The sequence below is a fragment of the Eleutherodactylus coqui genome, chromosome 2 (genome assembly GCF_035609145.1).
Source record: "Eleutherodactylus coqui strain aEleCoq1 chromosome 2, aEleCoq1.hap1, whole genome shotgun sequence".
NCBI classification, from domain to species: Eukaryota; Metazoa; Chordata; class Amphibia; order Anura; family Eleutherodactylidae; genus Eleutherodactylus; species Eleutherodactylus coqui.
In genome coordinates, this window is record NC_089838.1 from 90,374,505 (window position 1) to 90,402,503 (window position 27,999).

General features: G+C 46.1%; 1 protein-coding gene across 2 annotated transcripts in view; it reads right to left on the minus strand.

Moving 5' to 3' along the window:
* Positions 1 to 10,490: 10,490 nt before the first annotated feature.
* LOC136611528 (uncharacterized) overlaps positions 10,491 to 27,999 on the minus strand; it is a 41,905-nt gene continuing 24,396 nt past the window's right edge. The window contains exons 7-10 of one of the 2 annotated variants that reach the window (XM_066591200.1): positions 27,848 to 27,922; positions 22,642 to 22,707; positions 16,386 to 16,544; positions 10,491 to 10,651 (exon numbers count right to left, since the gene is read on the minus strand). In XM_066591200.1, the coding sequence (XP_066447297.1) occupies positions 16,392 to 16,544; positions 22,642 to 22,707; positions 27,848 to 27,922 (294 nt within the window). In that variant the 3' untranslated portion in view covers positions 10,491 to 10,651; positions 16,386 to 16,391. The remainder of the gene's footprint in view (positions 10,652 to 16,385; positions 16,545 to 22,641; positions 22,708 to 27,847; positions 27,923 to 27,999) is intronic. The other variant, XM_066591201.1, reaches the window with a different exon arrangement.

Here is a 27,999-nt window from a genome sequence, read left to right on the forward strand (position 1 = left end):
ATGTAAAAAAAAGAAAAATGTAAAAAAAAAAATGTAAAAAAACCCCCCTTTTTATGCTTTTTTTCAGATTAGCATAAAAAAAGGTAAAAAAAAAATTAAACCCCACATATTTGGTATTGTCGCGTCCGTAACGACGCGTACAATAAGTTGCACATGCTTTTGACTGTGCACGCAAAAAAACGCTTAAAAAAACTGAGGCAAAATGCTAATTTTTAGCATTTTGCCTAACTAAAAACGCAATAAAAGTGATCAAAAAAGCCGTATGTACCCCAAAATGGTATCAGTAAAAACTACAGCTCGTCTCGCAAAAAATAAGCCCTTATAGAGCTCCATACATCGAAAAATAAAAAAGTTATAGGACTTTGAATGCAACAATTTAGAATAGAAAAAAGATTTCCAAAAAAAGGGGTTTTATTGCAGAAAAGTGGGAAAACCTAAAAAAAATGTAAGAATTTTGGTATCGTTGTAACCGTACCGACCCGTAGAAAAAATGGAATGTCTCATTTATGCTGCATGATTAACGCTGTAAAAAAAAAAAAAAAAAATCTATGGCAGAATTGATGCGTTTTCTCTCCCTGCTATCATAAAAAAAAAAAAAAAGTTTTACAATACAGTCTATGTACCCAAAAGTGGCACCGATAAAAACTACAGTTCGCCACGCAAAAAACAAGCCCTCACACGGCCGCGTCGACGGAAAAATAAAAAAGTTATGACTTTTGATAAATGGAGAAGAAAATCCGCCAAAAATTGTTGCGTCCTTAAGCCCAAAATAGGCCATGTCATGAAGGGGTTAACCAAAGCGATTAATGGGTTTCACCCGCCCTCTTGGTTGGGCATGGACAATTTTTCTGAGGTACATTAGTACTGTTGATACACCAATTTTTGGGGGCCCTCGCCTACAGTGTAATCAAATTAATTTTTAGCCCACCTGCATTACAGCTGACATTACATCAGCTGTGTTGGGCACTGCAATGGGATGTATTTATGTACCGCCGGTGGCTTTCTGGCACCCACCCATGCTGTGGGTCCACAGGGAGTTGTAAATGCATCTGTGTCCACTTCTAAAGAACCCCAGTCTGACTGGGGCATGCAGTGTGGGCCGAAGCCCACCTGCATTTCATCTGACGTTAGCTCTGCTGTCCAGGGCACTGCAATGGGATACATTTATATACAGCGGGTGGGTTCTAGGGAGCCACCCATGCTGTAGATGCACACGGAATTCCCATTGCGGAGTTGGGGATTCCCAGTTGTACCTGCCTGTGACTATTTATAAAAAAAACACGGTCTGACTGGGGCATGCAGACACCTTGACAGAATGAATAGTGTGTGGCACATAGGTTCCCCATTGCTATGCCCACGTGTGCAGCTCCAGATGGAGGTGGCACAGGATTGGATTTCTCATTGCTTCTGTACAGCATTGTGGGCTATCGCCCCGCCCCTTTTAAAGAGGGTCGCTGCCTAGCCGTGCCAACCCTCTGCAGTGTGTGCCTGCGGTTCCTCCTCATGGCAGACGCACTTATAAATAGACATGAGGGTGGCGTGGCATGAGGGCAGCTGAAGGCTGGGCAGGGACAGTTTGGTGTGCGCTGTGGACACTGGGTCGTGGGGGGGGGGGGGGGTGGTTGGTCAGCATGTAACCCAGGAGAAGTGGCAGCGGAGTGTCATGCAGGCAGTGATTGTGCTTTGTTGGAGGTAGTGTGGTGCTTAGCTAAGGTATCCATTGCTAATGAGGGCTTTTCAGAAGTAAAAGTTGTTGGGGGGGGGGGGGGTGGCACTCTTGCTGCTATTGTGGCTTAATAGTGGGACCTGGGAACTTGAAATGCAGCCCAACATGTTGCCCCTCGCCTGCCCTATCCGTTGCTGTGTCGTTCCCATCACTTTCTTGAATTGCCCAGATTTTCACAAATGAAAACCTTAGCGAGCATCGGCGATATACAAAAATTCTCGGGTCGCCCATTGACTTCAATGGGGTTCGTTATTCGAAACGAACCCTCGAGCATCGCGAAAAGTTCGTCTCGAGTAATGAGCACCCGAGCATTTTGGTGCTCGCTCATCTCTAGTTGTTATATATTATACTGCTGAGGTAAAATTAAAGCTGCGCTGTGATTGGTTGCTATATATCATATCGCTGAAGTGACATGAAAGCTGTGCTGTGATTGGTTGTTATGCATTATACTGCTGAGGTAACATGAAAGCTGTGCTGTGATTGGGTGTTATATATTATAAAGCTGAGGTAACATATAAGCTGCGCTGCGATTGGTTGTTATATATTATACCACTGAGGTAACATGAAAGATGTGCTGTGATTGGTTGTTATGTATATATATAAAAACAAATGTATGCATGTCTATCTGACTTCGCAGCAACGCGCAACGGGTAAGCTAGTTCATTTATAAATTATACCACCGCTCATGTGATTTATGTTATTGAATGTACTATCTTTGGGGAACAATACTACATATTGTTGAGCCTATATCTGCTCTGATCCCCCCTCAGATATATTGAGGCATTCCCTGCCTGCAGCATCCAGTCATTTTGGGGAAATCCACCAAAGGGGGATATACTCTCATTTATAGTCACTGGCATTGAAATGGTGTTCCACCCAGCAAGAGATGGAGATTGGTTTAAAAAATTACTTTCAAGAGAGAATTATTGGATTATGCAGTTTAAAAACAGATTTCCACATGGTCTTAACCTTAGAACTGATCTTATGCTTATATACTAACTAGCTGATATACCCGGCTTCGCCTGAGTTAATTTGGTACTGGTGTTTATCTGGTGTTCACACGGAAAATCTTATGAAGTCGCGGTTACTTTAGGGATACCGGGGAAAAAATATTTTCACCATTTTGCATGGTTCTTTGCGTTACCCAGGAAACACCACGTGCAGGTAACCATGCAACGTTTTCTTTATATAAAATGACATCAGGAAGTGAGAGAATTACATTCCGTACGCAAAATTTGGACGCTAATTCTTTTGCGCTTAGAATTGAATAATTGAGTTGGGACCCATTAGCTTTTCATATTTATGACACAGTCAATGCCCGTGCCAAATCTCAAGTTTCTATTACACCAAGAAGTGAGAGAAATAGATTCCATACGTAAAATTTGGACGCTAATTGTTTTGTGCTTAGAATTGAATAATCGAGTTGGGACCCATTAGCTTTTCCTATTTATGACATAATCAATGCTCGTGCCAAATTTCACGTTTCTATGACATCGAGAAGTGAGAGAATTAGATTCCGTACGTAAAATTTATATGCTATTTCTTTTTCACTTAGAATCGAATAATCGAGTTGGGACCCATTAACTTTTTTTATTTATGACATAATCAATGCTCATGCCAAATTTTGAGTTTCTATGCCACCGGGAAGTGAGAGAATTAGATTCCGTACGTAAATTTGAACACTAATTCTTTTGCGCTTAGAATTAAACAATCGAGTTGGGACCCATTAGCTTTTCCTATTTATGACATAATCAATGCCCGTTCAAAATTTCACGTTTCTATGACACGGAAAAGTGAGTGAATTACATTCCGTACGTAAAATTTGGACGCTAATTCTTTTGCGCATAGAATTGAATATTCGAGTTGGAACCCGTTAGCTTTTCCTATTTATGACATAATCCTCATGCAAAATTTCACGTTTCTATGACATTGGGAAATGAGAGAATTACATTCCGTACATAAAATTTTGACGCTAATTCTTTTGCGCTAGAATTCAATAATCGGGTTGGGATCCCTTTACTTTTCCTATTTTCGACATATTCTTTGCTTTTGCCAAATTTCATGTTTCTACGATATCGGGAAGTTAGAGAATTAGTGGCGAGTCAGTCAGTGAATCAGTGAGTCAGTGAGTCAATGAGGGCTTTTGTCTTTATATATATAGATATCTCACTGCAGACACATTACACATGCTACAGACATGTAATCTGCACAGCTATATACACATATGTCACACTACAGACACATCACACATGCAATCTGTACAGCTATGTACACATGTCACAGTACATATACGTGGCACATGCTACAGGCATGTAATCTGCACAGCTATATACACCTGTCACACTGCAGACACGTCACACATGCTACAGACATGTAATCTGCATAGCTATATACACATATGTCACACTGCAGACACATCACACATGCTACAGACATGTAATCTGCACAGCTATGTACACATGTCACACTACAGACACGTGGCACATGCTACAGGCATGTAATCTGCACAGCTATAAACACGTGTCACACTGCAGACACACCACACATGCTACAGACATGTAATCTGCATAGCTATATACACATATGTTACACTACAGACGTGTCACACATGCTACAGACATGTAATCTGCACAGCTATATACACATGTCACACTACAGACGCGTCACACATGCTACAGACATGTAATCTGCACAGCTATATACACATGTCACACTACAGACATCACGCATGCTACAGACATGTAATCTGCACAGCTATATACCTATATGTCACACTACAGACATCACACATGCTACAGACATGTAATCTGCACAGCTATATACGTATATGTCACACTACAGACATCACACATGCTACAGACATGTCACATGCTACAGATATGTAATCTGCACAGCTATATACACGTCACACTACAGACATCACACATGCTACAGACATGTCACTTATGCTACAGACATGTAATCTGACAGCTATCTACACATATGCCACACTACAGAAACTCACCAGGCATACGCCCACTGCACATAACACATGTACATGTCTCCAAACTTGTAGGGTGACTTCAGATGGGCACATGCGCAAATACACTCATCTCAGGTTGATTTGCGCATGTATCGCCTCATAGAACGGCACTTTTTTTGCGCACGCATTGCGTGTTCATATTCGCGTGACCCCCCCCCCCCCCCCCAGCCCTGATTTAAAATGCTATTTAGCCTAATGAGGTCCAGATGTGTTCTGTCTTTCATGGCATTGGACAGCGTATTGCACATTTGTGCACCCCCCATAGACTTCTATGGGGCAGAAAGATAGAGCAGGTACAATTTTTTTTGCACGTCACCAAAATGTGCACAAAAAAGAAATCGATAAAGAGAACAAAAGCGTTGACATCAATGGTTCTATTCTCTGCGTATTACATGCGCTAATTCCTTGTACTCAATGTGCGGCACAAACACGTCCGTGTGAAGCCGCCCTAATGATGTGTTTCCCGAAACCTCAGCTACATTGCTTGTACCGTAACTTCCACTGCAGAGAATCCACAGTGGCTGCGCAGCGTGGGAACACCGCCTAAACCACCACCGAGAGGGAAGAATGATGTGGTGCGTGCAGCGTGTCGCAGCAGATGTCTTCCATTAAGGTGTGCTTCTAACTATGCCTGGTCCCTGAACCAGCGCTGTTATGGTGGCACTCTCTAAGGCTCGGGTCGTATCTGTCGCAGATTCTGACATAAAATAAGACTGTATGCAGAGTGATTATTCTCCAGCAAAACCGAATAGAACTTATTACACATCAGTCCTTTTGTAGCGGCCCAAAGATCGGTTCTCCAAAATGTTTGCCCTATTTTGCGGCATTTACAAAACGTCCCGGGCAAGCAGGGGTTAACCGGCAGGTTAATAAGCCGTTACAGGGAGCTAGTTACAGTCTGGCCGGCCACCATCCTTATCTCCTTGGCTACAGGCAGACACAGCTCTGATTGGTCAGGTGCGAGAATGTGCCAGGGACTCTGATTGGCAGATAAATGGTAAGGAGACAGGAGAGTGGAAGCCTGTGATTGGAGGGCCCGCTGACTGAATACACCTGAGTAGCGCATGGGGGAAAAGACTAAGAAAGCGTCCGGTCCAGTCAGAGAAGAGCAGACAGAGGAGTCGGGCCAGCCATCCCTGTGGAAAGATAGAGACTAATGTCAGTCAGTCAGTGAGCCGATGGCCAGACAGAGGGGAGTGCAGCTGATGTACTAGAGAGTGCAATAACTGCAGAGTGTAGGAGCCGGCAGGAGAAGAGAGAATCAAATGAGACATAGTGAGAGAGGTCAGTTAGTGAGAGTATAGCCAGCTACCAGTCCGTGTACAGCAGAGAACAAGACGGTGTGGAGCGTGCCCGTAGGAGTTATCACAGGGAGGCAGTCATCAGATAGTGAGATAGATGGGTTAGTGAGAGTACAGCCAGCTGTCAGTCCGGTAAGGAGCGTGCCTGTAGGAGTTGTCATAGGGATGCAGTCGTGGGATAGATGGGTTAGTGAGAGTATAGCCAGCTGTCAGTCTGTGTACAGCAGAAAACAAGGCGGTGAGGAGCATGCCTGTAGGAGTTGTCATAGGGACGCAGTCGTGGGATAGATGGGTTAGAGAGAATATAGCCAGTCTGTGTACAGCACAGACAAGTCAGTGTCAGTACAAGGGAGAGGGGCAATAGTATAGTGATAGTCTGTTATAGGGAAAGATAGCAGCATACTGGAGTGTGCCCGTAGGAGTTGTCATAGGGACACAGTCGTCAGCTAGTGAGATAGATGAGTTAATGGCAGTGAGAGCTGTTGTCGGGATGTATGGAAGAGCCTGGAGTCCTATGGATTACTGTCAGAACCCCGACAGGAGAGTCACCAGACCCTGCGGCGAGTGACGGCCTCTACAGTGGACTGACTGTGCCGAGCCCTGAGGGGAGAGAACAAGCGATCACAGAAGAGGAATAAGTACCAACAACACCTCCTGCTATATACTCCAGCCCTTATTGGGATCTCCCTGGAGACCATTTATGTCAGGAGACCCAATCACAAGGCTATAAAAGGGAAGTTCCTACATAAAGGTCAGCAGTTTGTGGATTTGGTATCAGTGTAGAACTGCTGTGGGCCGACTCTGCTGCTCACCCTTATAATTACTGTTTTATCTCCCTTTTCGGGAGGATAGCTAGTTGACCGCACTTTTCCTGAAATTCCGGAAATGACAAAAAATCTTGTTAAACAGAAACCACACTGCTCTCCATCTCACACTGTTGCCTGTAGTTCCATCCAGCCCCTTTCAGCATCAAAACCACAACGAAAAATTTAAATCTGCTGCGGATGTGCATCAAAAATCACAACAACAGCAGCACCAATGGCACAGATCAACGTGTTTTCCATTGTAGTTTTCATGCAGCATTTGATTCAAATTGTCCTCCGTGAACAAACTCCTCCCTCTCCCAATTTTCTGCTACTTGAGAATATATCATATCCTTATGGCTCTTTCTTCCCATCACACAGGATGCCCTAGCATGGTTCACCCCTCACCACACAGGATGCCCTAGCATGGTTCACCCCCTCACCACACAGGATGCCCTAGCATGGTTCACCCCCTCACCACACAGAATGCCCTAGCATGGTTCACCCCCTCACCACACAGGATGCCCTAGCATGGTTCACCCCCTCACCACACAGAATGCCCTAGCATGGTTCACCCCTCACCACACAGGATGCCTAAGCATGGTTCACCCCTCACCACACAGGATGCCGAAGCTTGGTTCACCCCCTCACCACAGGATGCCCTAGCATGGTTCATCCCTCACATCACACAGGATACCCTATCATGGTTCAACCCTCACCACACAGGATGCTGTAGCATAGTTCACCTCTCACCACACAGGATACCCTCACCACTCAGAAGGCCCTAGCATGGTTCACCTCTCACCTCACAGGATGCCCTAGCATGGGTGACCCGTTAGCACACAAGATGCCCCAGCATGGTTCATCACATCCCACAGGATGCCCTAGCATGGTTCACTCCCCATCACATCGGATGCCCTAGCACAGTGGTGGCGAACCTATGGCACCGGTGCCAGAGGCGGCACGCAGAGCCCTCCCTAATGGCACGCGCTCGATCGGCCACTCACCACTTGTGAATACCAGCAGGGGCTGCGGCTCCCCTGCCGGCATTCACAAACGGCACTGCTAGCCGCGCTGATCCCGGCACACACTGACTTCAGTGTGCAGCTGGAATCCCCCTCCCCCCTGCCCCGACGTCTCCTACTTCTTGGTTCCGCCGGGAGGGGGGAGGCATCCGGCAGCACACTGAAGTCAGAGTGTGTGCCGGGAGCATATTAACTCTTTCTTCCCCACTTTTGCCACAATCAGCAATTCCCAGCAACCTGATTGGTTGTTTGAGCTGGCTGATTCACCAAACAACCAATCAGGTTGCTGGGAATTACCTATTGAGGCAGAAGTAGGTAAGAAAAAGTTAATATGCATGCCGGGACCATCGCTGACCAGAAGAGGAGCTGAGCTTCCAGGAGGAGGACGAGGAGGAGAAGGAGGTAAGTATGTGGGTCTCGGGAGGGGCACTGTGGAGTGTCACTACTGCACTGGGGGGGGGGGGGTCGCTGTGGGGTGTCACTACTGCACTGGGGGGCTGCTGGGGGGTGTCACTACTGCACTGGGGGGTGTCACTACTGCACTGGAGGGTGTCCCTAATGCACTGGGGGCCACTGTGGGGTGTGGGGGGGGGTCACTATTACCTCTGGGGCCGCTGTGGGGTGGGGGTCACTATTACCGCTTCAGCCGCTGTGGGGTGGGGGTCACTATTACCACTGGGGCCACTGTGGGGGGTGTCACTTACCACTGGGGCCGCTGTGGGGTGGAGGTCACTATCACCGTTGGGGCCGCTGTGGGGGTCACTATTACCGCTGGGGCCTCTGTGATGTGGGGGTCACTATTATCGCTGGGGTGTCACTATTACCGCAGGGGCTGCTGTGATGTGGGGTCACTATTACCGCTGGGGTATGTTTACAGGTGGTGGAAATAGGCGGGGCTCTTTCAAAATAGACAGGGGGCAGATTTTGACTACTTTTTGAATGCTGCAGAAATTTCCACAGATAGTATTTCCGCATCCTAAAAGCAGTCAAAATGTGCTCCCTGTCTATTTTGAAGCGGCCTTGTCCTTTTTAGAACGACGGGGGTAAAAATCATACGTCGTGATAAGCCCCGCCCCTGACATGTTGGCACTTTGCGATAAATAAGTGGGTTTTAGGTTGCAGTTTGGGCACTCGGTCTCTAAAAGGTTTGCCATCACTGCCCTTGCATATTTTACCCACTCACCACACAGAATGCCCTAGCATAGTTCAGCGCCTCATCACAGGATGCCCTAGCATGGTTCACCCCTCACCACACAGGATGCCCTAGCATGGTTCACCCCTCACCACACAGGATGCTCTAGCATAGTTCACCCCTCACATCACACAGGATGCCCTAGCATGGTTCACCCCTCACCACACAGGATGCTACAGCATGGTTCAACCCCTCCCCACACAGGATGCCCTAGCATAGTTCACCCCTCACATCACACAGGATGCCCTAGCATGGTTCACCCCTCACCACACAGGATGCCCTAGCATGGTTCACCCCTCACCACACAGGATGCCCTAGCATAGTTCACCGCCTCATCACAGGATGCCCTAGCATGGTTCACCACTCACCACACAGGATGCCCTAGCATGGTTCACCCCCTCCCCACACAGGATGCCCTAGCATAGTTCACCCCTCACATCACACAGGATGCCCAAGCATGGTTCACCCTTCACCACACAGGATGCCCTAGCATGGTTCACCCCTCACCACAGAGGATGCCCTAGCATGGTTCACCACTCACCACACAGGATGCCCCTTCATGACTGTTCTCTCCCCCTCCGTGGCTCTCTCGCCCGCTCTCCCGCTGAATGCTGCCCATGATTCCCCTCCCTCACTGCATGTCAGAGTCCTCCTGGCTTTGAGTAGAAGCTTAAAGGGGTTGTCCCGCGGCAGCAAGTGGGTCTATACACTTCTGTATGGCCATATTAATGCACTTTGTAATGTACATTGTGCATTCATTATGAGCCATACAGAAGTTATAAGAAGTTTTTCACTTACCTGTTCCGTTGCTAGCGTCCTCGTTTCCATGGAGCCCGCCTAATTTTCGGCGTCTAATGGCCAAATTAGACGCGCTTGCGCAGTCCGGGTCTTCTTCTTTTCTCAATGGGGCCACTCGTGCAGGATGCCGCCTCCGTGTAGCTCCGCCCCGTCACGTGCCGATTCCAGCCAATCAGGAGGCTGGAATCGGCAATGGACCGCACAGAAGCCCTGCGGTCCACCGAGGGAGAAGATCCCGGCGGCCATCTTCAGCAGGTAAGTAAGAAGTCACCGGAGCGCGGGGATTCAGGTAAGCGCTGTCCGGTGTTCTTTTTTAATCCCTGCATAGGGGTTGTCTTGCGCCGAACGGGGGGGGGGGGGGGGGGGGGTTGAAAAAAAAAAAACCTGCTTCGGCACGGGACAACCCCTTTAAATTACGTCTTCTGCTTGGTTTCAGCTCAGATCTGAACCTTTGGGGAATCTTATTAACTAATGAAGTAAGTTTATAGAACATATATTACATTTGTACTTGGAGGCTGTTGGCATCAATGTGCCACATTCAGTCTGAGATGATGGGATCAAACATTTGACTATTTCTCCCCAGTATCTTGGGGGTTCCAATAATGTAACAGACAATCTCAATGTAATGCTCAGAAAGTAATTTATTGTAAAAGAACCAATCAGAGGTACAATTACTTCTCTTCAGATAACAGTTTTCATTCTATTATCCAAATGTATAGATAGAGAGGTGATTAGAAAGAAATCAGATCTTGTGGCATGCCTGTGCCATAGTGATGTAAGGTACCTGCAAAACACAAGAAGCCATGGTTAGTGGGGAACAATGGAAGATACTACATATATGTACTGTGTGTGTAACTGTATCCCTTATTACATGGACAGGTATCCTCAGGGCCCAATCATGTCTTTTCAGTAGGAAAATCCTGCTATGGTATTTAGAGGAGCGCGCAGCAGGGAGTGGTCAACCTCTGATGGTTCCCAAGCAGCGGGCGCTCAGAGGATGCCCTCCGCCCCACACACAATGTCTGCCATCACTCTTCTTGGCAGCCACTTTCCTAAGCAGGGAAGCCCTCATTGATCCCACTGGGTTCCTATCACGTAGTGACGGTCTGTTCCTCTACAGCAGGCACTGTTCCCTCTGTACTAAATGGGCGCTCCGTGAACCCAGGAACCTGCAGGGCTGTCTCAGGACAGACATTGGTGGTTAGGATAGGCCACACAACTACTGGGATCCCATTAACCCCTGGAATGCACTGGGAAAGCTCCATGCGACTTCATGACACGTTACCAATCACAGCCGGCAACCTCGATGCCCAATCACAGCAATTTATTGCTGGAAGCGGGGTTCTCAAACCTGGCCTACGGCAATAGACTTGTGAGTGCAGAGGAAGTCCGGATCAGAGGCAGAGAACAGCGGCCACGTCCCGGACGGCAGCGGCTCGGTGTGTATTACTTTTATTTCTTCAGGATCCTTGGCTGCGTTTTCAGCTGTGCTGAAAACGCAGCCAAAACGCCGACATAAAGAATGCCAGCGCCGCTGAAACCGGGCAGAATCTGCAGAAGACGGAGCGTTGAAAAACGCTGTGTTTCTGCAAATGCCCTGTGTGAGGGAGGCCTAAGGTTTCATACAAGTGTTTTGTAACACGTCCAGAATATGGATCCATAATACAAGCATGTTATAGAGGATATTGCATCCTTCTATCATCAGTATCTCATCTGTATCTGGCAGTGTATTTTCACCTGGGCAACCACGGATCCACGTATGCCCAATAGAAAATATTACCAATCAATGCAAATGCCGTACAAATCAAAATCTGATGACAATATTGATTAAATATAATTTTCTCCCTATTTGAATTCATTTCTCTAAAATAAAATGCGTGTATTTTTCACGTAACAGAGACAGAAATAATGATTGCTGTGTTTTTAAAACGCAGCTGTGAAAAATATACCCATGTAAATAGATAAACACTGTAGCTTTACATTAGCTCTGTATTACATTCTGTAAAATCCGGACCAAACCCGCCTTAGTATGCGGTCATCTGAAAGCGGCCTTAGGCTACCTACACACGTGGAACTCGGCCCAAAATCATGCATGGGCGATGTACCCGCAGACGTGTGGCTTTTTTTTTTCCAAAAAACATCTTCCAACACTTCAGTAAAGTTGCGAACCTCCGAAGCAGCTTTCTTGAAAACAATAGGTGATGTGTTCTGAGAGACACAAAAAGATAGGACATGGGAAAAAAAAATGCTTAAAGGAGATGTCCCGCGCCGAAACGGGTTTTTTTTTTTTAAACCCCCCCCCCGTTCGGCGCGAGACAACCCCGATGCAGGGGTTAAAAAAACCACCCGCACAGCGCTTACCTGAATCCCGGCGGTCCGGCGTCTTCATACTCACCTGCTGAAGATGGCCGCCGGGATCCTCTGTCTTCATGGACCGCAGGGCTTCTGTGCGGTCCATTGCCGATTCCAGCCTCCTGATTGGCTGGAATCGGCACGTGACGGGGCGGAGCTACACGGAGCTACACGGAGCCCCATAGAGAAGAGGAGAAGACCCGGACTGCGCAAGCGCGGCTAATTTGGCCATCGGAGGGCGAAAATTAGTCGGCACCATGGAGACGAGGACACTAGCAACGGAGCAGGTAAGTATAAAACTTTTTATAACTTCTGTATGGCTCATAATTAATGCACAATGTACATTACAAAGTGCATTATTATGGCCATGCAGAAGTGTATAGACCCACTTGCTGCCTCGGGACAACCCCTTTAAGTATATGACCCCACTGGGGTTCATATTCGTGTGAGATATGTAAAAGTGGCCCTAGGCTAATTTCACACAAGCGAGTGCAATATTGTGCCGTCAAACACGGCCTGATATCACACTCACCAACATGTGATTTCCGTGTAGATGCGAGGCACTTTTGTATCAAAAATGTCTAACATCACTTTGGGGAAGTAGCGATCCAACTGCGCAGCTGACAGTCATTTGCTAATGGCTTTACTGGGAACGACTGTGATGATGGCAAGAACATGGTAAACAGTAAGTACTATAAAAGGCACCATGTAACAGAAGTGTGACAGGAAGCTCAAAAGTATGGTGTGAACAGAGCCTAAGAACGAATAATGTCACCACCTTGCCCATGTGGATCCAACAGCAGAAAGAGGTTTTCTCCCTGGAACTAAGATTTTACCAAGAAGCTGATACTGGTTATAAGTAAGCTAAGCAGCAGTGCTCAATGTCAAGCAGCAGTTACAAAAGTAAATAAAACCTATTGGGACCCACAGAGCCATAATCTGAAGCTTTTGGGCCCCAATGCAAAATCTGTACCAGGGCCCCCAATTATAATGCTTTATTCATACCACTAGGCTTACTATATGGAGAAGATAGGCCTTATGGGCCTCCTAAGGGTCCTGTACCTGGGAGCAGCTACATCCCCTGCACCCCCCTAGTTACATCAGTGGTGATCCCCATATAATATCACCACTCTATAATTCTGTTGAAAGGCCACATCACAAATATGGGATTCCTTACTTTAAAAGATTATACAAGAGTATCCATTGGGCTAAGCAGCTGCTCATGCAAAAAAGACCAGGGTATACTAATAGATCATAGACTGAACATGAGTCAACAATGTGATGCAGCAGCCAAAAAGGCAAACACAATTCTGGGATGTATTAAGAGAAGCATAGAGTCTAGATCACGTGAGGTAATTATCTCCCTCTACTCTTCCTTAGTCAGACCTCATCTGAAATACTGTGTCCAGTTCTGGGCACCCCACTTTAAAAAAGACAGACAAACTGGAGCAAGTTCAGAGAAGAGTTACCAAGATGGTGAGCGGTCTGCAAATCATGTCCTATGAAGAAAGGTTAAAGGATCTGGGAATGTTTAGCTTGCAAAAAAAGAAGTCTTAGGGGAGAATTAATAGCTGTGTCAAGTTTTGCTGTTGGAACCTGTTGTACTACTGGGTTCTAGTAGCACACCTTCACAGGTAGGGGTTAATTGAGCTGGCTGGGTGTGGTATTTTCCAGCAGCCAATCCCCTTTAGTCTGCAGCATATACAAACCAGCATCTCTCAGTAATTGATGCTGGTCTTTGTACTGTTTGGATGTATCTGTTTTGTGCCCACTCAGAGCTGTGTTTGCATGTAGGTCTGTTGTGTCTCTCTGCTTCCCAAAGGTTGTTTGGACACCTGTAGTCCTTGTCTGTATCATATGCTGCCCCCCTCTTCCCTTCCCCTGTCAGGTGCGGCCTCCAAACATCTTATGTCTTGTTTGTGTCAGATGGGTGATGTCTGACTCATTTTCCTTTGTCAGCATCATGGCTGACTGTTTATCCCCCTGGTATGAGGACACTTTAGATTTGCTGTGGACTTTCATCTGTATACATGTGAGCTCTGGGTGGAGTCTGTGTTGTGTGCACTACCTGTTATAGTCTGGTGGGAACAGTGACTTGTGTTGTATGCCTGTGCAAGTGGCCAGACATTTGGTGTGAACAGTTCTCTTGTGTGTACTGTGTGTGTGTCTACATGTCCATGTCTATGTTAGTGTCTTGCTAGATTAGGGACTGCAAGACACGAGAAGCCTTGACATGACTTGCAGCTTAAGTTCATTGGACAATGCACAAACTAATTCCTCGCTTTTCATATTCAGCTTTTCCATCTGCTGTAAAGTGCAAGGTTTGTGTGGTGAGTTTGTGTATTTTGTCAGTTCCGCCTGGTGGTGAGTGTCCCCCTTTCAGTTGGCCAAGGTTTCTTAGGTAGGGCCATGTCATCCTCCCAGCAGTATAGGGTCAGTTGTCTCCAAACCCGTCTTTTCGGGTCACGTTTGTGTGGGCCTGGTGCTTATTTGTCCACACGAACGTAACAAGCTGTCTACAAATATCTAAAGGGCTGTCACAGTGCAGAGGGATCAGTCCTATTCCCATTTGCGCAAGGAAAGCCTAGAAGCAATGGTATGAAACTAAAAGGGAGGAGACACAGATTAGATATTAGACAATGGGGGTGATCAATGAGTGGAACAGGTTACCATGGGAGTGGGGAGTTCTCCTTCAATGGAAGTGTTCAAACAGCGGCTGGACAAATATTTGTCTGGGATGATTTAGGGTATCCTGTACTGAGCAGGGGGTTGGACCCGATGACCCTGAAGGTCCCTTCCAGCTCTACCATTTTATGATTCTACGAGTACTGGAGAGGGTTCTAGATTATTATATGAGAGGTGTGCGCTCTCTTCCAGGTTAGAGAAAAGACCATTTACAGATGATCACATTTACCTGTATAAGTAAATACACGGTCCACAGAACAGTACAAAGAACCATGGGACATCAGTATATGAAAGGGTACTTTACGGTTAGAATAGATAAGCAGTGGAAGGCCCACCACAAGAAGTAGTAATAGCAGCTACTAGGACAGCCTTGAAAGGACCAAATACTTATATAGTGACAAATGGTATTTTGGGATTTTAAAGATTTTTCTCAAAAGTTCTTTCTCAAAATTATCTGAAAAGGGTTGAACTAAAGAGACAGGTGTTATTTTTTAACCTAAAGATGTAGAAATGTTTAGAGGGGTTGTACAAGTTTACAAGTTATGCTCTATCCACAGGATAGGGGATCACTTGCTGCAGACCAATCTCAAGAATGGGACTCCCATATCCCTGTCTGCTGTCACTGTGGGGGTATCTTCACTCCCCCCCCCCCCCCCCCACACACACACAGTTCTGTGTACATGAATGAAGTGTTAGGCGAGTATGCAAGGTCAGCGTTCCATTCATTTCAATGGGGGTGATGGAAATACCCGAGTACGTGCCACTCAGCTATCTGGGCAGTCCCATTAAAAGTAAATGGAGCACTATTGCACTTGCACGACCAGCGCTCCATTCAGTCTACTCCTCACTGAAGGCAGGGGGGGAGGGTGCAGTTACCCCGCAGTAAGGACTACAGGAAATATGGCACCCTTGTTCTTAAGACCGGCCAGGGTATCAGCAGCGAGACCTCCACTGATCAGCAAGTTATCCTCAATCTAATGTATAGTGTATAACTAGCAATCTCCGTGGAACCTCTTTAATGTTAAAATAATGTTCTCTACCGCAGTTCATTTGCCCTTTCAATAGCTTTTCAATGGTCTGTTGCATTAAGAAAACCGCTTCTCATTGGCCTAAAATAAGATAACTGGTCACAGAAAACCATTATAGTCAAGGTGAACTTTGCTACATCTATAAGAAACTGTGCATGTTAAAATGAAGTATGTGATTGCTGGGAACAGTAGTACGCTTCTGCAGCACAAACTGCATAGTTTATGAAGTGTGCTATTCAATGGGAAGCCACGCTGAGTCCGTTTAAATTTATATAATAAAGATAATGGCGCAAAGAAGCAAATCAGTATAGCAGCAAGTAATTAGCATTTATTTAGTGCCCAGGATAGTAATTAGTTACATGGATTTATAACGGGTTAATTTGTCTGATTTAGCATGAATTGTATTACTAATGTAAATATCGGAAACAGATAAAAATGGCTTCATTTCATTACCTTACTTTACCATGTACATCTACATATTGGTCCAATTGCAGCAAATAGTGATTTACTAAGACCACTAAATAAGTTGGTAACTTTTGCAGACACGTTCGCTAAAATAGCGCCAACGGTACGACCCAGCCAAGTGCAATTGTTCAGGACCTCTCCACAATCCTGAAAGGAAAAACATTTATCAACATGCAGATTTTGCAAGGAAATATACAATACAAATATAGCTTCTAGCTCCCAGGATTAAAAATGTATTTTCTATATTTTACTCATTTTTGTATAAAGCACACATGATCTGCGGTGCGGTACAGGGAACCCTTACACTGGGCCCTGTCCCCATTGGGCCTCACTATCTGACCTCCCCTATTATGATGATAATTAGAGATGAGCGAGCACCAAAATGCTCGGGTGCTCGTTACTCGGGACGAACTTTTCTCGATGCTCGAGGGTTCGTTTCGAGTAACGAACCCCATTGAAGTCAATGGGCGACCCGAGCATTTTTGTATATTGCCGATGCTCGCTAAGGTTTTCGTTTGTGAAAATCTGGGCAATTCAAGAAAGTGATGGGAACGACACAGAAACGGACAGGGCAGGCGAGGGGCTACATGTTGGGCTGCATCTCAAGTTCCCAGGTCCCACTATTAAGCCACAATAGCGGCAAGAGTGCCCCCCCCCCCCCGCACTGTCAGCATAAAGATCGTTCTCCTCTGCCATAGCTGTAACAGCTGTGGCAGAGAAGAACGATGTTTGCCCATTGAATTCAATGGAGCCAGCAATACAGCAGGTTCCACTGAAAGCAATGGGCTGTCGGCGATCGCAGGATGAATTGTCGGGAAGGGCTTAAATATATAAGCCCTTCCCTGCAATTCATCCAGAAATGTGTTACAATAAAAATATATACCGGCGTATAAGGCGACCCCCCAACTGTCACCTTATACGCCGGGAATACAGCGGAGCAAAGAATAAAAATCATTACTCACTTCACCGGGCGTTCTGTGGTGCTCCTGCAGGCTGTCGCTCCCTCCTGGTCCCCGGCAGAGCATTGCTTTCTGGACGCAGTGGTTGAAATCCCCGCCTCCAGAAACACACGTGCCTTCAGCCAATCACAGCCAATGACAATGATGTCATTGAATGGCTGTGATTGGCTGAAGGCACGTGTGTTTCTGGAGGCGGGGATTTAAAGCCCTTCGTAGAGAAAGCAATGCTCTGCCGGGGACCAGGAGGGAGCGACAGCCTGCAGCAGCACTGCAGAACGCCAGGAGAAGTGAGTAATGATTTTTATTCTTTGCTCCACTGTATTCCCGGCGTATAAGGTGACAGTTGGGGGGTCGACTTATACGCCCTGTCGCCTTATACGCCGGTATATATTTTTATTGTAACACATTTCTGGATGAATTGCAGGGAAGGGCTTATATATTTAAGCCCTTCCCGACAATTCATCCCGCGATCGCCGGCAGCCCATTGCATTCAGTGAAACCTGCTGTATTGCCGGCTCCATTGAATTCAATGGGCAAACATCGTTCTTCTCTGCCACAGCTGTTACAGCTGTGGCAGAGAAGAATGATTTGTCTTCTATATGTTTTCAATGGGGTCGGCGCTGCTGCCGCCAGCCCCATTGAGCGCATATAGAGAAGAGAACAGGAATCGCAGATCGCACATAGGTGCGATCTGCGATTTCTATGGCCTAAGAAGGACAGTTGGGGTTCTTGAAGCCTAAAATAACTCCTAACGCTCTCCCTATAGCAGCAGCACTTTCCCTGATTTATGTCAGAAGGCATCTGTGGCGAGCCGCGGGAGGGCAGATTTTAATACTCGGGTGACACCTAATCTCGCCAGCCACTCACAGCAGGGGGTGGTATAGGGCTTGAACGTTGCAGGGGGAAGTTGTAATGCCTTCCCTGTCTTTCTATTGGCCAGAAAAGCGCGCAAATTTCTCAGGGAAGAAAATGAAAGTAACCCGAACACCGCGTGGTACTCGTTACGAGTAACGAGCATCTCGAACACCCTAATACTCGAACGAGTATCAAGCTCGGACGAGTATGCTCGCTCATCTCTAATGATAATTTAATGATGTTTGTAATGTTGGAGGGGTGTCTCATCACAACCTCTTTACAATAAGGGGTTTCCATGGTAACATGTAACCGGTCTGCCTTTATTACTCTGCCGTGTACTATTGCCTTGGCAGTAGAAACAACAACCAGCACCTGTATGGATATAGATATACTGGGTCCGAACGACATTTACACCGGGCAGCCCTGGGGGTCTTTGCTCGGCCGAAGACTGTCTTATAGAACTTTTACTCCTAGCTGACAGAAAGGAACAAAGACGGCCATCTCTGCAGCAGCTCCTCCTACCGGCACCGCAGCGGTGTCTGGGGAGGGTTTGGATGGACTTGTATGGCCAAGTACCTTACATTATTGTACATTTGGATATACAGGTATGTCAAATAGCACTAAACAGGTTAAACTCCCCCAGCAACGCTACACTAATCCATCCATGACATCAGCAATAAGGTCATGGCAGGATATAATTCTTTGCAGATGATTCATGTTAAAAGGGTTTTCCAGGCGCTTTTTATTGGTGACCTATCGTCAGGATAAGTGATCAATAGCTGATCGGCTGGGATCCACTGCTCAGTACTCTGACCAATCAGCTGCCGCAGCGCCTGCTGTCACCGGTAAAACACACAGGGTATGGAGGGGAAGCACATTGTTCCAACCCCTGTGTAGTGGCCAGAGCTGGTAACTGCAGGTGCAGCTCTCACTGATTTTAATGGGAGCTGCGCCTGTAGTTATCACTGCCAGCCATTACACAGGGGTCGGAGCAACGTGTTTCTGCTCCATGCAGTGGGTGCCTGAACAACTGATCTGCAGCAGACCCCAACCAATAAGATATTGATGACTTATCCTGAGGATAATAATACCTGGCAAACACCGTTAACTTACCAGTCTGGGTGCACAGTATAAAATGAAAGATGGCATCTTTATATAAAGGGTCTGGCCACTTATTTTTTTACATTCAGAATGCTGGAAAATACTAAAAATAATTTTAGAAATCTTAACTATCACCCGGCACTCTGTATGTTTGATCCCTGTTGATTTGGACATGTCAGCACTGCAGCCAATCATTGGTAGAGCACAGGCTACAGAGACAGGCAGTGGGCCCAAGAAATATTAGTATGAAAGTGCCAGGAGATTATTAAAGGAAATGTATCGGTTATATTTCTTAACTAGAGATGAGCGAGCCTACTCGGCCACGCCCCTTTTTGGCCCGAGCACCGCGATTTTCGAGTACTTCCGTACTCGGGCGAAAAGATTCGGGGGGCGCCGTGGGTGAGTGGGGGGTTGTATCCGGGAGTGGGGGGGAGAGAGAGAGGGCTCCCCCCTGTTCCCCGCTGCTACCCCCCGCTCCGCCACGCCTCCCGGCGCCCCCGAATCTTTTCACCCGAGTACTGAAGTACGCGAAAATTGCGGTGCTCGATCGAGTAATTACTCAAAACGAGTAGGTTCGCTCATCTCTATTCTTAACTAATTAGGACCAGATAGTAAAACACTACATTTTTCTAATCTGATTTTATTTTCTAATTGTAGTTTTTTTCATTCTATTGTCGGTCTGTGACTATGGAGGCGGACATCTTGCCTGGTCTGCTTTTCACAGCATTCAGAGATTTTAGGAAGATGCTTTATATTGGCCATTCATGCAATTGACAGGACTTGAGCCATTGCCTGTTATAGCCATGGTTTGTGGTCTGTGCAAGGAGGGGGAGAAAATGAGCATTGGTTATCTACATATACCCTGTTTCCCTGAAAATAAGACATACCCTGAAAATAAGACATAGCATGATTTTCCAGAATTTTTGAGGATGCAAAATGATTTTTCAGGCTTTTTGAGGATGCTTGAAATATAAGCCCTAATCCAAAATTAAGCCCTGCTAACAGTTAATTAAAAAAGTCAATTTCAATAGTGTCCAGGCAGCTATACATGTAAAAAAGTTAAAACTTTTTGAACAAAAATTAATATAAGACACTGTCTTATTTTGGGGGAAACGGTGTTACCCAACATTATAATCCTGCCTGTGATGTTAGTAAGATGACTGCTGAAAAGTATTCTCCACCTTTATTAGGCTGAAAGTGGTCAGCATGAACAATTCAGGCTTTTAGGATTATTGTGAGATTAAAAAAATAAATTTCACATGATAATTGATTTATACAAATAGGTCTTTTTCTTATGACACATTCCCTTTGAGCTGAATTTTATGTATTTTATTATTTTAAAGCATTGCAAGCAATATTTAAGTGTCTGGATCACTCCTTAAAAAAAGAAGCCAAAAACGTCAAACTTTTATGCCCGTGGTCCCCAAGCCTTTTCAGCCATGGAACCCTTTTTGAAGCAAAAGTTTTTTGTGTAGCCCCAAAGCAGGACAGAGGGTGTGGCCAAGGGATGGGTCCGGGGCGTGGCTTGTCACAACATATTATTTTTACCCTTATGAAAAGCACAGGGCTGTTTAAAAAAACTGAGAGGAATCCTGGAACACTGGATGGGCTATTGATATACATTCTATTCAAAATTAACATGCTCCAGGAATTAAATCCTGCTCCACATGTCAATATCCGCTTGGGTTTTGTGCAGATTTTTTCCACAGCGTGTGGATGAGATTTTTAAAATCCCATCCACTTTGCTGCTACAGATACTGTGAATTCCACAGAAAATCTGCCCCATGTTGTAATAGTGACCCCCTATATTGGTGGCCCCGTGTAGTAATAGTGACAATCTACATTGGTAGCCCCAGTAGTAATGGCATCCCCTATATTTGCCCCAGTAGTAATAGTGACCCCTATTGCGGCTCTAGTAGTAATAGTGACCCCTATTGCTGTATAAAAGATGGACAATTAGCGTTCAGTGTAAGTAGCAGCTGTTCAGTACTAAACCGCCGGTATGTTAAGTGAATGGAGAAGGGCGGGGTAAAGTGAGGAGGGAAATCTCCTGCTGCTGCCCCACTGTGACCCAACAATACTTGCTCTCGTGCAGTAGCATGGGAGCGAGTATGTGCATGGACGAATGTTGGGCATCGTTTGCCCGACATTCGTTCCATGTAAATGGGCCTTTAGATTTCTAATTCCTCGTGGGTTTCAAGATTCAAGTGGGAACCTTCATTGCCTCTTTCCATCAAACAGACTTCTGTTGTGGTCATATGATGGGCGCAGGGCTGCAGGACCAGTTACAGATACATTATGGGTATCAATGAGCCATGCAGCGGGGTGTCCATCACATGACCAGGACTCATTTGTATCTTCTGGGAGTTAGCAATGAGAGTGTCTATTGAATGACAGCAGGAAGAGGCCTTGAAAATCAGAAGGAATTGATACAGAAAGTATAAAATAGTACAATTTTTTTTACAATTTTGTACGTTTATGTGTTAAAACTTAAATACCCCTTTAATCCCTTCCTGCTTTATGACGTACATTTACGTCATGCAGGTGCGGGGTATGTATGAAAAGAGATCGTGAGGCGACCTCTCTTCATACAGCATGGGCATTAGCTGTTTAGTATAGTTGACGCCCGCGGGCAATAACTGCAATCGTGTATATTCTGAAATAGTACCAACGTAAACTACAGGACATCTTGCAAAAAATGAGCCCTCGCACAACTACATCGAAAAATAAAAAAGTTATTGCGCGCAGAATATGGCGGCAGAAAATAATTAAAAAAAATAAAAGTAGTACAGCAGAAAAAACTTTACATGTCTGGTATCGTAGTAATCGTACTGACCCATAGAATAAAGTTGTCATGTCAATTTTGCTGCAGTTTGGAGAGACGCACTGAAAGATGGCGGAATGTCATTTTTATTTCATTTTACTCCACTTAGAATTTTTAAAAAGTTTTTCAGTACATTATATGGTACGTTAACTAGTACCATTGAACAATACAACTCGTCCCACAAAAAACAAGCCCTCATACAGCGACGTTACGATTTTTAAAAAAGGGGGGAGGAAAAAAAAGGGCCGCGTCATTAGGGGGTGGGGGTTCTCCATCTCCAGCGCACTAGTTACTTCCATCAAATGTATAATTTATGTATGGCAAACTGTGTTGCTGCAGTCATTGATAATATACTATGCAATTGAAATGGAAGAGTTTAGAAATGGGTTGATTTAAGGTAATTTAAAAGGAAAAAATGACTTTTTATGAAAGGTGTCTTCCATTGGCAAGTGAGTAGTCAGATAACTAAATAGCATGTATACCTACAGCTAAATGAAGCACTTACCCATATGCCTAGATGTGTTGGCAGGTGGTCGTAAAGGCAAATATTAGCGTGAGCCAACCAGCTTTCCTGCGGATTATGAAAAAACATAAAACCATATATTTAGTACCTGTATATAATTTCCTGTGTACTACGGTAATTTTCATTATTGTAACTCCTGAGTGCATTTTACGCAATATTATTGTCAGTAATCTAATATAAATAACCCTACAGGCTTTTTCCTGCACCAGTCTTTTACCAGTTTGCCTCACTTTAGTAGGATGATTTTTGTCACGTTTGATTCCTTAGACCCTCACCACCGCTGTAAAATCCCCAAATTTGAGTCGGGTATATTCAGTGACGCGTCGGGCTACCTCAAAGCTCCTCATGTTAACCCCTTAACGACCAGCCCGTAGCCTTTTTACGTCCTAGCTTGCTGGGCCTTATTCCCTGAGGACGTAGAAATATGTTTCCTGCAGGGATTAAGGCCCTGCAAGCTGAGGACGTGACAGCTCCATGCTGCCGGCTCCAAGAGGTAGCCGGCAACTTGAAGCTGCCATTCCGGGCCGCGGGTCCCATCCCCCGGTCACATGATCGCCGGCATTCGGTAAATCATATAAAAGTTAGTGAAAAGTTAAAAACAAGTTAAAGATTCTGCTGCCCCAGTGGATCGGATCCATCAGGGCAGCTGAAAGTACTCACCCGCCTTCTCTGCAATGACCGGCGGTGTCCCAGCCTCCCTGGTCCTGTCAGCGCCGTCATACGTCGGGCGCGCGCACAGAAGGCGCGCGCGGCCCGGGAGATTTAAAAATTCTTCTGCTCCCGGCTCCCATGTGTAGCCGAGAGCAGAGGGATGTCACCGGGAGCCGCTGTATGCGGTTCCTGGTCACATGATCGCTGCTATCCAATGGATAACAGCGATCATGTAAAGTAAAAAAAAAGTTTTTAAAAAGTTTTAAATAAAGAAAAAAAAGTTTAAGTTTCATCTCCCCTCACGGATCATATCCGTGAGGGGAGATGAAATAACGTACCTAAGGCACAGCATTTATCCATGGATTTCACCACGGCTTCTGCGCACGTGCCCGCCGCCAAAATGGCAGACGCATGTGCAAAAGGCGCAGATTGCCAGGGTAATTTAAAATATCCCTGCTCCTGGCTACCAAATGTAGCGGAGAGCCTGGATTTCACCGGGGCCTGCAAAACGTGGTTCCTGGTCACGTGATCGCCATTTTCCAATTGAAAACGGCGATCACGTAAAAGAAGTGAAAATTTCACCTCCAATCACAGATCAGATTCGTGAGGGGAGGTGAAATTACTTACCTAAGGCCTCTGGTAATGTCCCCCGATGGGATCTTTATCCACGGACCTTTCCCCAACTTTGGCGCATGTGCCCATTAGCAAAATCGCGGACACAAGCGCAAAAGCTGTTGTGGGCCCTGGAAATTCAAAGTCTTCTTGCTCCTGGCTACTAAATGTAGCCAAGAGCCTGGAGCAGTGACTGAGGTCTGCAGTGAGTAGTTTCCGGTCACGTGATCGCCGTTATCCAATAGATAATGGCGATTACGTAAAATTTAAGACACAGTTGAAGTTTGATGCGCCTTTTGTTTTGAGCCCCGTTGTGCATACAGACATAATATTAAGGCCACAATGGGTATGTCACTGAATACGGGACAAACGGGGGTATCCATTTTGGGGTGAACTTTTTCATTCTTATGTACGCTATACAAAAAAAAATGTTTTTAAAATGACACAATTGCCAAAAAAATGAAAATGATAATTTTTTTCCATCTGCTTTGCTCAGATTCATTCAAAAACTGTGGGGTTAAAATATACAGGTCACCTCTAGATGAATTTGTTAAGTGGTCTAGTTTTCAAAATAAGGGTCATTTGTGGGGGTCCTCCGTCGTTTTGGCTGCTCAAGGGTTCTACAAGTGGGCAATGGGGCCTGAAACGCCTTCAAGCAAAATGTCTGTTCTAAAAGTCACCCGCTGCTCCTTTCGTTTTGGGCCCCATTGTGAATACGGACATAATTTTAGGGCTACAATGGCTATGTTTCTGAACACAGGGCAAACAGGGGGATCCATTTTGTGGTACAAGTCTTCATTGATATGTATGCTGTACAAAAAAAAAATGGGTTTAAAAGTGACATGATAGCCCAAAAAAATGAAAATCGTAATTTTTTTCCTTCTGCTTTGCTTAGATTCATTCAAAAATCGTTGGGTCAAAATGCGCAGCACACCCCTAGATAAATTCATTAAGAGGTCTAGTTTTCAAAATGGGGTCATTTGTGGGGGTTCTATATCGTTTTGGTCCATCAAGGGCTCTACAATTGGGCAATGGGGCTGAAATCGCCTTCAAGCAAAATTACTGTTCTGAAAGTCACCGTCTGCTCTTTTCGGTTTGGACCCTGTTGTGCATACAACAGACCCTGCAGACCCTGTTGTGGACACAAGATTAGGGCAAAAATCGGTATGTTTCTAAACACAGGACAAACGGGGGTATCCATTTTGGGTGCAAATACACATTTTCATGTGCATTGTAGAAAAAAAAATTCCATCTTTTAAATGGCATATTTGCAAAAACATGAAATTTTATTTTTTCTCCTCTAAATTGCATTAATTCCTGAAAGAAATCTGTGGGGTAAAAATACTCCTGACCCCCTCAGTGAATACATTAAGCCGTGTCGTTTTTAAAATGGGGTCATTTGTTGGAGTCTCTATCATTCTGACTCCTATGAGCCTTTGTAATCTTGGCTTGGTGCCGGAAAATAAAGTGTTCCTCAAAATGCTGAAAATCAATGTTAAATTTGCACGTCTCTTAAATGGTTAAAAAAAAACTGAACTTTTTCTAATGTGTACCCAGAATAAAGTAAATAGATGGAAATATATATCTTATCAAGAATTTGTACAGTATGTTCGCACATATTTGAGATATCGCAGTTGAAAATGTGAAAAAATGATTTTTTTCCCCAAATTTTCCCAATTTTGGTGCTTTTAATAAATATACACAAATTCTATTGGACTATTTTCGCCACCTGAATGAAGTACAACGTTTGATGAAAAACAATGTCAGAATCACTTGGATGTGCAAAACCTTTACGGAGTTATTCTATGTCAAATTGATACATGTCAGATTTCCAAAATTTGGTGGGGTCATCAAGGCACAAACAGGCTTTGTCACTAAGGGGTTAAAGTATAGGCAAATGCCATTAGGGAGATTAAAGAGTTGCTAAGCGCCATTCATAGTCCCTTGGCGTCTCACTCCTTCACTGCCCCGAGACTATGAACGTCCCTGCTGGCTGAAGTGTTGTTGAGAGACAAACATCCCAGTATGAATGACACCCTGACACTGAAACCCCTGGCACTGACACCCCCAGGTCACACACATGTGGCACTGACACCCCCAGCACCGACACCCCCAGCTCACACACACACACGTGTCACTGACAACCCCAGCTCACACACACACGTGTCACTGACAACCCCAGCTCACACACACACGTGTCACTGACAACCCCAGCTCACACACGTGTCACTGACACCCCCAGCTCACACATATGCGGCACTGACACCCTCAGCACCGACACCCCCAGCTCACACACATACACGTGTCACTGACAACCCCAGCTCACACACACACATGTGTCACTGACAGCCCCAGCTCACACACGTGTCAGTGACACCACCAGCTCACACATATGCGGCACTAACACCCCCAGCTCACACAAATGTAGCACTGACACCCCCAGCTCACACACACACGTGTCACTGACAACCCCAGCTCACACACGTGTCACTGACACCCCCAGCTCACACATATGCGGCACTGACACCCTCAGCACCGACACGCCCAGCTCACACACATACACGTGTCACTGACAACCCCAGCTCACACACACACACGTGTCACTGACAACCCCAGCTCACACACGTGTCAGTGACACCACCAGCTCACACATATGCGGCACTAACACCCCCAGCTCACACAAATGTAGCACTGACACCCCCAGCTCACACACGTAGCACTGACACCCCCAGCTCACACACGTAGCACTGACACCCCCAGCTCACACACGCACGTAGCACTCACACCCCCAGCTCACACATGCACGTAGCACTGACACCCCCAGCTCACACACGCACGTAGCACTGACACCCCCAGCTCACACACGCACGTAGCACTGACACCCCCAGCTCACACACACATGTAGCACTGACACCCCCAGCTCACACACACACGTTGCACTGACACCCCCAGCTCACACACACGTAGCACTGACACCCGCAGCTCACACACACGCACGCAGCACTGACACCCACTTCTCACATACATGCGACACTGACAACCCCGGCACTGACACCCCCAAAACTGACACCGCCAGCTCACACACACGCGACACTGACTCCCCTGGCTCACACCCCCCAGCACTGACACCCCCATCTCACACACACGCGACACTGAGAGCCCCTGCTCACACACACGCGACACTGACATCCCTCGCTCACACCCCCCCAGCACTGACACCCCGAGCTCACACACACGCGACACTGACACCCCTGGCTCACACACATGTGGCACTGACCCCCCCAACACTGACACTGCCAGCTCACACACATGTGTTACTGACACCCCTGGCTCACACACCCCCAGCACTGACACCCCCAGCTCACACACACGCGACACTGACAGCCCCTGCTCACACACACGCGACACTGACATCCCTCGCTCACACCCCCCCAGCACTGACACCCCGAGCTCACACACGCGACACTGACACCTTTTGCTCACACACCCCCAACACTGACACTGCCAGCTCACATACATGCAGCACTGACACCCTCAGATCACACACACGTGACACTGACACCCCCGACACTAACACCCCAGCTCACAAACACACACGGCCCTGGCCCCCTTTGGGATTGACAACCCTGGCACACATGGAGAGACAAGCGGTATGGATGGGGGAAGAGACAAGCGGCATGGAGAGGGGGAGATTCACAACAACCATTCTTCCAAACATTTTATGTTCGCGGACATCAGGTCTAGTTACAGTAGTTAGCAGACAAATCTGACTATCCGTAGGTTGCCGTGAATACTCGTTTTATATCTCAGATGCCGCATCAGCTGTGACTACAGAGAATGTCTGTGAATCTTACAGTTTGTCTGCGCTTCACTGCTATTTTCTTGTTCCCAGTCTGAGGAGGAGCAGAATAAAACTGTAGCTTACCAGTATTTGACCACATATTTTCAGAACATAATCAGTGCTACCGCAGTGTTTTATAATGAGAGAGAGACTCCCACTCTGAAATATAAAAGTTGATTTTTTTAAATATAATACCTTTAGTAATCAGTTGTCATTAGTAATAATTACATGTAAAG